The 12,970-nt window shown below is 38.6% G+C and overlaps 2 protein-coding genes across 3 annotated transcripts; one reads left to right on the top strand and one right to left on the bottom strand.

Annotated features, from left to right (window-relative positions):
* Positions 1-310: 310 nt before the first annotated feature.
* On the top strand, positions 311-10,018 carry ldlrad2 (low density lipoprotein receptor class A domain containing 2). Its single transcript, XM_044121480.1, has 5 exons — positions 311-598; positions 6,466-6,951; positions 8,159-8,305; positions 8,403-8,540; positions 9,083-10,018. Exons 1-5 carry the CDS (start codon positions 517-519, stop codon positions 9,358-9,360), a joined length of 1,131 nt encoding a protein of 376 aa, XP_043977415.1. The 5' UTR covers positions 311-516; the 3' UTR covers positions 9,361-10,018.
* Positions 2,271-4,481, bottom strand: LOC122833696 (arginine esterase-like). Of its 2 annotated transcripts, none has more exons than XM_044121481.1 (6): positions 4,264-4,481; positions 3,913-4,102; positions 3,654-3,836; positions 3,440-3,501; positions 2,797-2,945; positions 2,271-2,690 (listed from the first exon to the last, which is right to left on the bottom strand). In XM_044121481.1, exons 1-6 carry the CDS (start codon positions 4,298-4,300, stop codon positions 2,535-2,537), a joined length of 777 nt encoding a protein of 258 aa, XP_043977416.1. In that variant the 5' UTR covers positions 4,301-4,481; the 3' UTR covers positions 2,271-2,534. The 2 variants fall into 2 exon arrangements, with proteins under 2 accessions (XP_043977416.1, XP_043977417.1); XM_044121482.1 differs by having other exon boundaries at positions 3,913-4,103; positions 4,268-4,481.
* Positions 10,019-12,970: the final 2,952 nt, after the last annotated feature.

Raw genomic sequence — 12,970 nt, 5'->3', positions numbered from 1 at the left:
TAATAGAAAAAGAAAGGCTTTTTTTGTTTTGTTTTACAATTGTTGCTCTGTGTTGTTTTTTTTCCAGTAAATCACCTTTTTAAGTCTGCATGCTCCAGTTAACATTAATCAATTACTAAATGAGTTGATGGTTATCTCAATAATGGAGGCATAGAACATTAAAAAGTAGACAATGACTAAAAAAAGGACATTTTTCTAGTAGGAAGCAACGACTTTTTGTTGTCCACATTTGAAGTAGGGAGAGTGGCCAACAGAGGGCGCTATGTATCCTTTCTTTTCACTCCCTAATAGTTCTGATAGTCTTCAGCAGTTGAATAAAATGGCAGGTTTGTGCAATATAACCTAATCCGATCAACTGAAAGCGCCTTGGATAAATAATGATGACCAGTGGAAACTCCTGCCACAGAGTTCAGTTATAATCCCACTAAAAAGCTCGACTTGGAGCTGAGACTCGCAGTGCCTCTCTCCTCCTCTTTCTGCTCCTCCTCCTCTTCTTTTCCTCCTGTGGAAGTCTGAATGATGGGGCTGAAACCTCCGAATTGCCATCTGCTGCTCCTGCTCTGCTTCAACTCTCTCTGTTGTTCCGCCATCGAATCGGGTAAGACTTCTGATCCCTGTTAAGTGAAAGGTGAATGAACGGCTGCAACATAGAGCAGCGTAGAGAGTTGTGCAGAAGAGGGGAGTCAGTGACGCTCATTCTGCCGTTTATGTTGCCTATTTTTCTTCTTTCTTTCTTTCTTTTTGTAAATGGAAAAACTAGATCCCTGACATGACACAGGCAGGTTACTCGTTAGTCCTTGAAGTCTAGTCAGAATATAAATGAAGAAGGATGAGACTAAATCCACAAAAACCTACAGTAGATAAATAAATGTTGACAGTAGTTAAATTACACAGTGAGACATAAATTTCCATATAATTTTAATTGGTTTTATTTAATCAGTTTTGTAATAACTACCCTATCAGTTAATTTCAGCTTTATTAATTGCTTATTTTTATGTATTTATGTATTTAAATATTTATTGTTTATTCTTTCTTTGCTTTTTTTTTTTAACCATATTTGTTTCTTTAATGCTGTTTAGTTCTGTCCTTTTTACATTTCTGCCTCATTATTCAAATGAGGAGGGGCGGTGTTTTCAGACGTCGGCTTCTGCCTATTGGTCAATCAGCATGAGACTCCATTACTGCCAGTCAATGTGCTAAAGGTCACAGTCACAACAAAAATGGTGACCCACAAGCTGAGAAATGTAGCGACTTTATATGAAAACAGTGATGTAACTCAGGACTACTGTTCTCTGTGTGGACGCTCTGACAGAATGTGTGTTTCACCTTCGACACAGATCTCGACTGTCAACTGTATTTTTCTTCATTTTGAGGAAGTCAGCTTCTGACTGCAGCTTCCGGTTCAAGAAATGTTTTTAATGGTGATTCCACTTAATTTTCATCACTCTGAGCTACAAAGATCTAATACTGGCTATTCTCTTAACATGCATTATTGCATACTCACTTATTAAGTTCCCGTTTTCTTTATTATTATTATATTATGTTCCATAAGTTTTACTGTGTTTAACGTAACCTGCTAAATTTAACCAATTGTGCTAATTCATATATCAAGATGTTCTGCTGGACATTTCTGCTATATCGTTTGCTAAATTTTACCATTGTACTTTTTGAAATATTTCAGGTTTTATACAAACTTTGGCTTCTGCTGAATTATGCTATATCTTTTGCTATATTTTACTACTGTAAAATTTAGCAAAAGCTATATAGCAAAATATAGCAAACTGTTTTTAAAAGTTAAAACTTTTTTAAAAGTTGTATTTTTTTAACCACAAAAAAACAACTTTTCTTTAGATGTTTATTATTAAACATTATGTAATCATAGTTTTTAATAATTAACACTGATTACAGTAGGCCTTTGCAGCGCTTTCGCTGCTCAGGGCCAATAAACCAAAGGAAAGAGGATACTGAAGTATCCTTTAGTCTAATTCCTCTTCTGGGTTGGTGGAATTTAAAATGTAGTAGCTAAAGTATTTTTTTCTGGATTCTAAGTTTGTTCTAATCCCTGTTCTGTGTTGCTAAATGAATCTAAGCCAGTAAGTGTCCTCTGGACTTTCTAAGTATGTTGAAATTTGTAACTTTCCTGATCTGGAAGTAGTTTTTCTGGATTTGTTTAGTTTGTTTAACAAGTTTTACAGTTCAATATGTGTTCGATATTTTAAGATCTGTTCTTTTCTTCACCAACAACCACAATAAGCACAGAGACGATCTGATCAGATAACGGCTTTTATTTCCTAGTCATGTGACGGTGGATATTATTACTGATTATTACAAACAGTACCTTTACTTATTGAGAAATAAGATATTATCACAGATCAACTTGTACACAATAACTTAAATCCCCAAATAATTCAGCTGTAAATCAGAAAATGATTCAACTGAAAACTGAAATTTAAAGATTAATTTGAACTTTGTGATTTTATGATGGTGGGAACATTTAGCATCATAAATGTTCCTAACCAAATAACCAAAAATCCTTAGGGTTTTTGGTTAATTGTGTCATCTATCCACTTTTTGTAGGCACAGACATCCAGGAAAGCACTTGGTTTACTGAGTGCATACAGTGGATCTCCAGTGAAGACACAAACGCCGTACAGCCTGTTCTTGAACACAAATCCTCCACCAGAGTCGCCCTGTCACAAACACAAAGCTTTTAGTTGTTGTGCAGCTGTGATTTATCCAGTAAAATAGAAACAATGTCTAAATTTTGTGCAGAAAATTGTTTAAAGACTGACGTACGAAAGCTGTGTCCTTCTTAGAGCTGCTCACACTGTACCACTTCTGGTAACTGAACTCGGTGTCCTCGTGTTTTGCCAGTTCCTTTTCCAACTTTTCATGTTTACCAATCTTAAACTCTGCACACTGAAGATCATTTGGACGATGTTTGACTGTAGAGGAAAAGCAGCATAAACATGTACGGTCTGTTTAAGTGTTGACACATTTTGCTCAGGATGTCACCTTGTTGTCTGTGGTTATTAAACTGCAGAATGTTGCTTGTATATCAAAACTGTCACTATGTCATCATGGTTAATATGAGACAGATAATCTATGAAAAGCTCGATCTCCTCCAACTCGTCCCTTTTCTCCTGCTATCTGCAGAGGTGCACTACTCCAGGTCAAACACAACCAATCAGAGCAAAGAGGAGGGTCTTAGCGCTGTCAATCAATGCTCATTTGTACCCTGCTCACTTTACAGGAGGGACCTGTAATGCATGCTTGGTCCAATTTTCAGCTATAAGCAGTCTATCTGAGTTTTTGATGACCAAAACTTCAACAAGGTTGCTAAGTTTAGTTCCAGCAGGGAGTTTAAAAAGGATTTGAATCATCTGAATCATTTTGGGGTAATAACAAAAACAATGAGAAACTTGAACATTCATCTCACCTCTTTTGTTAAAAAAGCCAACTTTTGCATCTCCATAACCTGCAAACTGAACCTTGGTGCCACTGAAACACGAGAAAAACAAAACTAAAAATAAGTTGCATTAAGAAGAACAGCTAACCCTGGGAGACCAGAGCTCTGAAATTTTCCTGGATTAACTTGGTCTCATCTGGCAGATCAAGAACCAAATTCTGAAATTAGAGAAGATCAAACTTACAGTGGGAGAGTATCTGGACAGTCAGGTAGTTTGATTGGTCGGATTGTTGTTTTTTCTGGCAGCTTCAGGAGCATGATGTCATGATAGCGACCGTTGCTGTCTCTATAAACCTCACGTTGAGTGATTGGATACATCTTCTTTGGAGTACGTTTAGGATGAAGTCCTACATGTGCCTCATTAACCCTAAGGCAAAAAGGCACAATTATTAAAGAAGCAATCAGTTATTGGTGATTTTTCAGTAAAACTTTTCCTCACTCACCATGATGGATCTGAGTTCCAGCAGTGAGCTGCAGTCAGAACCCACTGATCACTGATCAGAGAACCTCCACAGATTTCATATTTTGTGTGATCATATCTATAGACCTTCACGTGATACTGCCGCTCATCGTCTTTACAGTTCTGACCTCCAATAATCCTCTTCTGCAGAGACGCTGAGCTCACTGCCACGCCTGGAGAAGAAAGCTGCTGTTCTTACCAAATTAAATCTACACAGTAGAAATAAGGAACCAACATGACAGCTTTATAATAAAAAATAAATAAAGACAGAACAGATCAACAAAATTCATAGCATTGAGAGCCAGTGGAAGTGTGTCCAGTATGTCCGACTCACCCAGCAGCAGCAGCAGCAGAACTGTCAGCAGAGCCATTGCTGGTCCAGCTTCCTGTGAATGTCTGCGGTCCTGCAGCAGCTTTTAAACTCTGTTCCTGCTGGGCAGGAAGCTGTGAACTGCTACTAAGAAATAACATCTCTTAACATCTCTTTGGTTTAGCATAATGTGAAGCTAGTGTGCTAACAAAGATCATGTTTAGGACAAACATACGGCATATATATACATAAAGTAGAAAAAAGCTCTGATTCTGCATTGTGAAAAATAAAAAGACTAACTAAAATGTCATTCTTAAAAGAAACTATGAATCTTGTGACTTTATAGACTAAAAATGTTACAAGAAATTTTGAAGGAACACTGTGTTTCAGACAAAAGGACTCTGACTTTTCTTTATCTGTTTTGTTTGTTTTATCTGCTCGCATTCACTCGGCTGCACGTGTTTTTGTTTTTTTTTATTATTTGTGAGAATGTGTTGCTGCATTCTCACTTAAGTTTGTGTTATTCTTTATTGTTTTTTTCTTTTTTTCAGTGGGTTTTTCTCTTGTGCTCTCTGTGTGTCAGCATTCTTCTCTACCTTTCTGCAGATGCCTTTTGCTTTTACTGATTTTACTGTCTACAACGGTCTTGTGCACACATTAATTTTAGCAATTCATATATCAAAATATTCTGCTTCTTCTGCTGCATTATGCTATATCTTTTGCTAAATTTTACTATTGTACTATTTCAGCTACTATTTGAGCTTTTGAGATACCACAACAATAAAGACTTAAGAGCAGCAACCAGTTCACATGCAAAGCCGAAGTGAGAATTAAGGTTGGGTGATGTGCAACTGATATTCAGCAGTCCAACAAATGACAGAGGGTGATATATTTGCTCAGGAGACATATTTGGACACACAACTTCCCCACTAACGTCAAACAAATGACACAAAATTTCAAAAGGATAGAAGGTTTCTAATTTGCTCGGAGAGTAGTAGGCAGGATTGTGGGTTCAAAATAAAATATTTGGTAAATTCGCAAGCCCATTTCATAACATAATATGAATCCATGACTATTGTACCTGTAAAAACTGAATTAGCCCAGTGTTTTGTGTATTTTTCACACAAGGTATGAGATGAGTCACCAATAACAAAGCTTGTCCCATCTCCTAGTGCTGCCCTTTTCCACTCAGTAATGTTCTACTGACATCAGGACTTCGGTGAGTCAACAGAGTACGACACAGTTTTCGTAAGCAGACACTACCTTTGATGTTTCGTATTTGTTTTTAGCCATTTCCCATCAACAGGGGCTCCTGTCTCTAGCCATTGGGACATTCCTAGAGGTTGGTCCAGGAAGATTTAGTTATTGCCAAGGGAAACAGAGCTAATAAACCCTGTGGTGGTCATAAATTTCTTCATTATTTGGCCTGTGGCCCAGAGCCAGTAGCTGGTAGACCGGTGACTGGATGTGGGGCTGGAGGAGCTGGATTTCACCACCGTCTCTTCTGTTTTACCTTTATAGAGGAGCGTTGAGTTGCTCCTCAGATTGTCACCACTCTGATCCCTTTGCTTATTTATTTGGACAACCAGTATGATCCTCAATATTATTGAAATATTTAAGGTGGCTGTTATTGTTCATTGTTAAAGTCTTTGTTTTTATTTTGTCAGTCTTAAAGACAGAATTCAATTATCTTTAATATGTTCAGCAGTTTTGGAGTGATATGTTTAACTGACTTAGTTCATGTTTGATTTGTCCTATTACGTTATAATAATGTACAAATGATGTCGTAGATAGTGTGAGTCAACCAGAGTAAGAACAGTTTTTGGTGAGACCTGTTCCTTTGATATTTTATAATTGTTGAGCTATTTCACATCAACAAGGGCTCTCAAGCTTTGGATCATATTTACAGATTAGTCCAAGAGGATTTAGTTGTTCCCCTTGGAAACAAAGTTAATAAACCCTGTCATGGTCATAAATTGACAAAAAAAAAAAAAAAAAAAAAAGAAGGATGAGTCATGCATTGAATAGGTCAGTTTTACAAAAAAATATGGCAAAAATTATTTAAAACTTGAGACGATAGTTGTTCTGAATTGGCGCTGTATGAATAAAACTGAATTAAAACAATGGTGCACTCTTTTCATTTGTTTAAATAAGACAGGTGAAGCCTCATACCGTGTTTTTACTCTTCACTGGAATAATTCAGTAACTTTTTTTCTACTTTGTTAGTGAATCTGGTGGATTTCTGTGGCCAAACAATCCGGAGAGACGGAATGATCGTCAAGTCACACCAGGAATCCAAAAAGTACTACTTTGTGACCATGGGAACAGACTGTCACCTCACCATGCAGGCCAGCTCGCCTAAAGACAAGGTCCAGTTCTACTTCCGCTTCTTCCTAGTCTACAGTTTGCTCAGAGTGGCTCCTTTAAGCCCCGCCCCTCTCGTCCAAGAGTCCTCACGCAGCTCCGCCTTTCTCAACTCAAGACTTGATCCCACGTCCGGTGAAAGCCCAGAAGACCCGTGTTATGCCGGCTCCTACCTTCAGTTCTATGACGGAAGAGACCGTAGCTCCCCAGCTCTTGGGCCTCCTCTCTGTGGGAAGACTGCTCCCCGGCCAGTTCTGTCCACAGGAAACTATTTGACCCTCAGGCTGGTGACGCGGGGGACTCAGCCCAGGGTTGATTTTGTTGGAGACTTCACCTCCTTCAGACTGGGTAGGACGGACACAGCGACGTTCTGAATAAAGGTTCAACTCATGTTCAAACAAACTGAAATGTAAAGGTAGAAGGAAGTCATGCAGTTATGTCACTTTGCTGCAGAAGGTGTCCTGTAGAGCTCCACTTCAGTGGAAAAATTTAACACACCCTGTCAGAAATTAATTTCATTAGTCGGTTTTAATTCTTTACAGAGAGTCATGCAACCTGCCATAAAGACGTTATTGTTGATTATTAAATAACACCTACACAAGTTAAAAATGGCTTTCTACTGCTGCATTCACATTTAGGAAAAGCTTCTATAGCTTTACAGTTTTTTGGTTTTTTTGGTGTGTTCAAGACTCGGCTGGGATGTGAGACCAAACAGGTCATGATATGTAGGAGCAGCACCTGATTCTAGGACTCTGGCTGAAGTTATTAGTTCTCCAAAATACTGACAAATCTATGGCTGATGCCAGGATGCAGATTTGTAGTCGTCTTACCCTAGATGACCCTAGTCTTACCTCCAGTAAAATGTGACGAACCTGGGTTTCCAGTACATGCCATTTGAATCCCATATTAAACAAATTTCTAGGACTTCCTTCTGCACAATATTTTTAAATCAATCAATCAAAAAAAGAAAAAAAAAACCTGATCCATGCGTTTGTTACAAACAAAAGTGGATTATTGTAGTTCTTCGCTATCAGGAAGGTCAAATTCTTTTAAAAACCTTCAAATTAGCCAAGTCAGAGTTTTGATGAAGGGCTTTGAGTGCTGCATACAGAAATACTGAGTAACCAAAACCCGTCTTCAAGTACAGTACCATTACCACAATATATATATATATATATATATATATATATATATATATATATATATATATATATATATATATATATATATATATATGTTTACTCAATTACTCTTGCAATTTCATAAATTGCGCATAGGGGGTCATAAATACTGTCTAGTCAAATTGCTTACAAAGTGGTCCTTTATTCACAGCTAATTCTAATTGACAAAAAGTGTTAAGTCACACTTTTGAACCAATCCCCCACAGCTTGTCTGCGTTTTAGTTCTTTTTTGATTTCACAAATACACTCTAATCGTTGTCGGGGTCTCTCTCCCACTTAGTGGGGCTCTCAATGAGGAGAGCACTGTGAGTTGTAAAATATGTCATTATGGTGGCAGTTTTCCTTTAAATGCAAACTTCTTGACACATTTACAGGGTTCAACCAATCAGAGTGCAGAAGTGAGCCCTACTTCACCTGTAGAAATGGGAAGTGCATCCCCGTCAGTCTTGTGTGTGGCGATAAAGACGTTGACAACTGTGGAGATGGAAGTGACTTGGAGGAAAATCTAACAGGCTGCAAAGGTGAGTTTATTCAAAAATGAAACAAAGAAAAACCCCAAAGCGCCAAAATACATTTTCACCATTTTATCATTTTAATAAAATTGTGGCTGGTCATCAGGTCAGCTTTCACCCACTGAACGTCCGCCCCAGATTTCTACACCAACCCTGTCCTTGGTGAGTCTGCCAACCCACGTTGGTGGGACGTGTATGAACTGCAGTGTAACAGGCAGCAGTCTGAGGCGGGAGTCAGTAACCGGTAAGTACTGTCTGAAAAATAATCTTTTTTTTTTTACTCAGACAGCAGAAACATTGCAACTTCCAAACGTCCTCTTGGACATTATATGATTGGTGGATTGCTTATGACCCTAAAGAGTTATTAAAACCATACATATGGATGTCTTTATATAGCCCGTAATAAGTTTACTCAAATACCAATTCCTGTTTTTGCTGGCCTGTGAGTTCCTGGAAGTGTTTTAATGTCTGCTGTGAAAAGTGGCAGGTTTATCAGCTGAAACACTGAATTTCAGACCACATTCCTCGGGCCCTATGAAGGCAACAAGATGGGTCAACACACAGACTGAGTAACAACATATTGGCTAATCTAAATAAAAACAAACTTGCCTTCACACCATAAACAGCCCTTTCTGATATCACAGCTTTTTGAGTCATTGCTGTTTAAAAGAGTCTAAGAACCTAACAACTTTCAACTTGACATTTCTACTCCCGATTGCAAACATTTGGACAGTGCTGTAGCTCCCTATTGTTTTTTTTTTTTTTTTCTTCCTTTCTTGACTGCAGCCTCCTCCTCGTCCCTGCTGGCTTTATACATCGTCCTGGGTGTAGTGGCGGGGGGCTTGGTTCTCTGCTGGTGCTGCTGGTCGCCTGCCTGGTTACTGTGGCGGCTCAGCATCTGCCGCTTCTTGCCGTGCTGCAAGTCAACCTGCGCCTCCTGCACTTTCTTCCCCTGCAACAGTGCAAACACCAAGGAGCAGCGAGTGGCAAAGGTCAGCCCTCACACGCCGGCCAGCAGGAACCCCCCGGACACGCCGGCCAGCGCCGACGACAATCCGTGTTGACTGTGCGGACCACTTTCCACTTCCTGGTTTGACGTTCACAGACGCGATGCTCTGACCAGTGGTCATGACAGCAAAACTTTTATTCATAGAGGTTGGTCCAATGAGGTCAATTTGCAACACCGACATTAGTGGAAGGCAGAAGCGTAATGGGAGCTGGAGAGGCCTGGTTTAGGTTTTGTGGCCTGTCCAGCCCTGCATCAGAAACACCGGGCTTGTTTGAATTTGTAATTAAATTTGTTCTCCAGAATCGGCTAATAGATCATTTAAACTCTCGCCATTCACCTGTTAGCGACAAGCAAACATCAAAGTAATAGCAAGACTGGCTCATTATTACCTGACCATGCTCGCTGTAAAACTGCTTAATCTGATGTGTTTATTTGTCCAACGCTACTCTGCTGCCTTGCTTATGCAATATGGCTGATCTTTAAACTGGTAAAGCAGACTGTGGTCTACCTGTGTAGTTTGAATGTGAACTGTTTAGCTGAACCGTAATAAAACCATATTTATCCTCGGTGTAGTTTGCAAACATCTCCCATTCTGCATAATGACTGTGGAGAAACAAATTCAGAACACAACGTTTTGATTGTTCAATGAGTTTATGTCTGTGAATTGGGTCAGTGCCTTGAGACGATTCTTATTGTAAACATGTGCCATGCAAATAAAACAAGTTGAATTAAAGATTTAATCTGAATGAGTTCAGTGATCTTTTACTCCGTTTTTGAAGTCTCAATGCAGTCGAGCTACGATTCAGTCTCTGGTCTACGGCTTTGTAGACCGAAGACAAAGCTGAAGAGGAAATGGCCTAAAGCAGTGTGTGGCCTCACGTGTAAAAGATTTGTGAACGACACTGAATGCTTCAGATCTGACATGTTAATGACGAACTGACGGTGGAAACATCCACACAAACCTCGTGACAGCTAGGCTTACTTTGACAGACACAGAGGTCCAATTTCAAGACATTAAATTAAAGTCAAATTTCTTTTGAGTCATATTTGATTTATTCAGCATATTTACAACAAATGAAGGTTACATAAGTTACTTGATTGTGCTATAAAATGGTTCTATGTGCCTGGAAATCACATAATACTGCCCCCCTTAACGTTCCATCGTTGCTTTTTCTGTAAGCTTTCCCTAGACTTTCTGTAGCTTTATGTTTGGATATTTGTTCCAATTTGTTGTCGATGTTTTAACGGGATCAAATCAAATCAAATTTTATATGCATAGCACGTTTCAGCTGCAAGGCATTTCAAAGTGCTTTACATCAAATCAAACACAGAAACTCAATGAAACACAGAATCAACAATCAAAACAGGACATTAAGTCAAGTTCCATCAGTAAAATTGTAATTGATCACGTTTCAAATACAATCCTAAACAGGAGGGTTTTTAGTCGAGATTTAAAGGAAGTTTAAAACTAAGGCTGGGATTCTTTTTTTTTTGGTTTATATAACTTCTCCAACTATGCAAATACATCAACACTGAAGGGTAAGTTCCTTCTTCAGACACCTGATTCATCCATTTGCTCAGTCATGAAAGCAACCTTGCTGGCAGTGCTGTCAGCTCCGTGTAATATGGTAAAGTTTGACCGTCTACAGGGACTTGAAGCACTGACACCACAAAAACCACCTGGACCAGTAAAAACGTGTCGTTTCTTAGCAGAAGCTAAACAAACTTGTTCAAAACTATTTTAGGGTTCAAATATGACACTTTCCACACGTAAGGAAACTGCTGCTGCAAAAACTTCATATAAAACCTCACTTGGAAAAAAAACTCAACCTTATAAGTTGATCAGCATCAGTTTTAGCTGTTTTGAAAATCCAATTACCATTTTTCTACAGCACAGAAATCCTTGTCCTCACTCGTTACAGTGTGATTGTAAAATGGTGTACAGACCTGAACTAATTATCATTCATCCCTATTAGATCTTGAGCCAATGGGACAGCTCCTCTTTGGAGCAAATGTGAATGAGAGTAAATCTCTGGGCTGAGCATTCACACAGCTAAAAGTAATTAAAGAAACTTTTTGTCCCTAATCTCAAACCAGGATGTATTTACATCCTTGTCCACATAAAAACCCACCTCTGTTGTTCTGCAGTTCAACCCGAGATTGCTTAGATGAGTCAGAGAGGGGCTTGGCAAAGAGTGTGTGTTAGCTCTGGTAACTAATAGCAACCTTTTCTAATCCTGTCTAATCCTTAAAAACAGACCCAAAGAAATCCTTCTCATCAACCCAGTCATGTTAATTTGACTTTTTTTTTTTTTTTTTAAGAGTGGCATTCTAAGCTCTTGCTAAAGTGCAGAGCTGGGTGGTTGGGGGAGACCTGTGGGGGACCGGAGGGATGTCATGGTAACCTTTATGTAAAGGATTTAATTGGCAAAAAAAATATATATATATAAACGTTTTAACACAGAAAAGAAAATGTTATCCTTGATCATCTAATAAGTTGTTTTCTACTGAGTCAGAAAGGATTCATCTTAAAGAGTGAACCTGCTCCAGGTGGTGTGTGTAAATGTTCTACTGTTGATGATCAACTCCTTTTCACTATAAAGCTTGTTACTCCGTGGCTTCATGCTTAGAGCTTTACATTGTTCCTTTGTTCTGCTGTTGCTGCTGAAAGCAAAACATCCTATACATGGAAAGGACTCTGCTAGGGCGCCACCTGCTGGATGTAACTCTGCTGCAAGCCCTCCAAATCATTTGAGTGCTTCAATAGAACAAACAGTAATCATTTACGGCCCTACGTGGCACCCTTTCTCTGAGCTTTGTCTTGAGTCATAAATTAATAAAGAAAATTGAAAAACAACAAACAGTGTGAGGTGTTTCTAATTAGTTCATTTGACTTTTTCCGTTTGCTATAGAATCAAAATGCAGAAGCAGCTTTGAGTTCAGATTTGACTCCTCCTCCATGTGCTCACAGTGTACAGACATAAAGTGTAAGTATGCAAATGTAGAGGAGATAAAATGAATGAACAGTATATGTGTACAGTCATTTTTGTTTCTATGAAGAAAGAAGCAGCTTGTGGGAGTACAATGTAGGCAACCACCAGTGTATTTGGTCTGATTTCATTAATTTTGATGCTCATGTCTGCTTACGTTGAATTCCCTGGTCTTGGTAACAATTTTGCTAAGCTGCCTAAAGTAAGTATCTTTTATCTGAACTGTTGTAATCATTAAATTATTGTTATTGTCACTGATCTCCGTTGATTGGTTGTGAAAGAAATTAGTTGGCTCTAACTTTATCTACAGATAGTATATATAGTTATAGCTAGTATGTGTGCAAATATACTGTATATATATATATATATATGTGTATATATATATATATATATATATATATATATCTCCTCCACTTCAGGGAGGAAGTGGAGGAGATTCATCTTTTCACAGATTATCTGTCTCATAACAAACTGTCATGAAGAGAAAGCAAGGCAGTTGTATGCCTTTAAAATTGTGCTGCTTTTTATTGTTCAAATAGACTCTAGAAATTGTAACAGCAGGGGGGCCAAATTAAATTTTTTTTATGGGGCCCAAGTTTCATGATGGCGCCCCTACTGGATAGATAGATGTCAATCTATCTACACAGACAGAGAGATGTTTGTATCTTTTTCTTG

The sequence above is a fragment of the Gambusia affinis genome, linkage group LG07 (genome assembly GCF_019740435.1).
Source record: "Gambusia affinis linkage group LG07, SWU_Gaff_1.0, whole genome shotgun sequence".
Taxonomy (NCBI): Eukaryota; Metazoa; Chordata; class Actinopteri; order Cyprinodontiformes; family Poeciliidae; genus Gambusia; species Gambusia affinis.
This window is presented reverse-complemented; position numbering and strand designations above follow the sequence as displayed.

Bases quoted from the DNA above. Each gene is read 5' to 3' on its own strand.
- ldlrad2 (XM_044121480.1), top strand. From the start codon at position 517: ATGATGGGGCTGAAACCTCCGAATTGCCATCTGCTGCTCCTGCTCTGC. The intron at 8,306-8,402 runs GTGAGTTTATTC...GCTGGTCATCAG, and splicing joins AAATCTAACAGGCTGCAAAG to GTCAGCTTTCACCCACTGAA. The intron at 8,541-9,082 runs GTAAGTACTGTC...TCTTGACTGCAG, and splicing joins GAGGCGGGAGTCAGTAACCG to CCTCCTCCTCGTCCCTGCTG.
- LOC122833696 (XM_044121481.1), bottom strand. From the start codon at position 4,300: ATGGCTCTGCTGACAGTTCTGCTGCTGCTGCTGCTGG. The intron at 3,502-3,653 runs GTAAGTTTGATC...CTCGTGTTTCAG, and splicing joins TGTCCAGATACTCTCCCACT to TGGCACCAAGGTTCAGTTTG. The intron at 2,946-3,439 runs GTGAGATGAATG...TTTCCTCTACAG, and splicing joins TGGCTTTTTTAACAAAAGAG to TCAAACATCGTCCAAATGAT.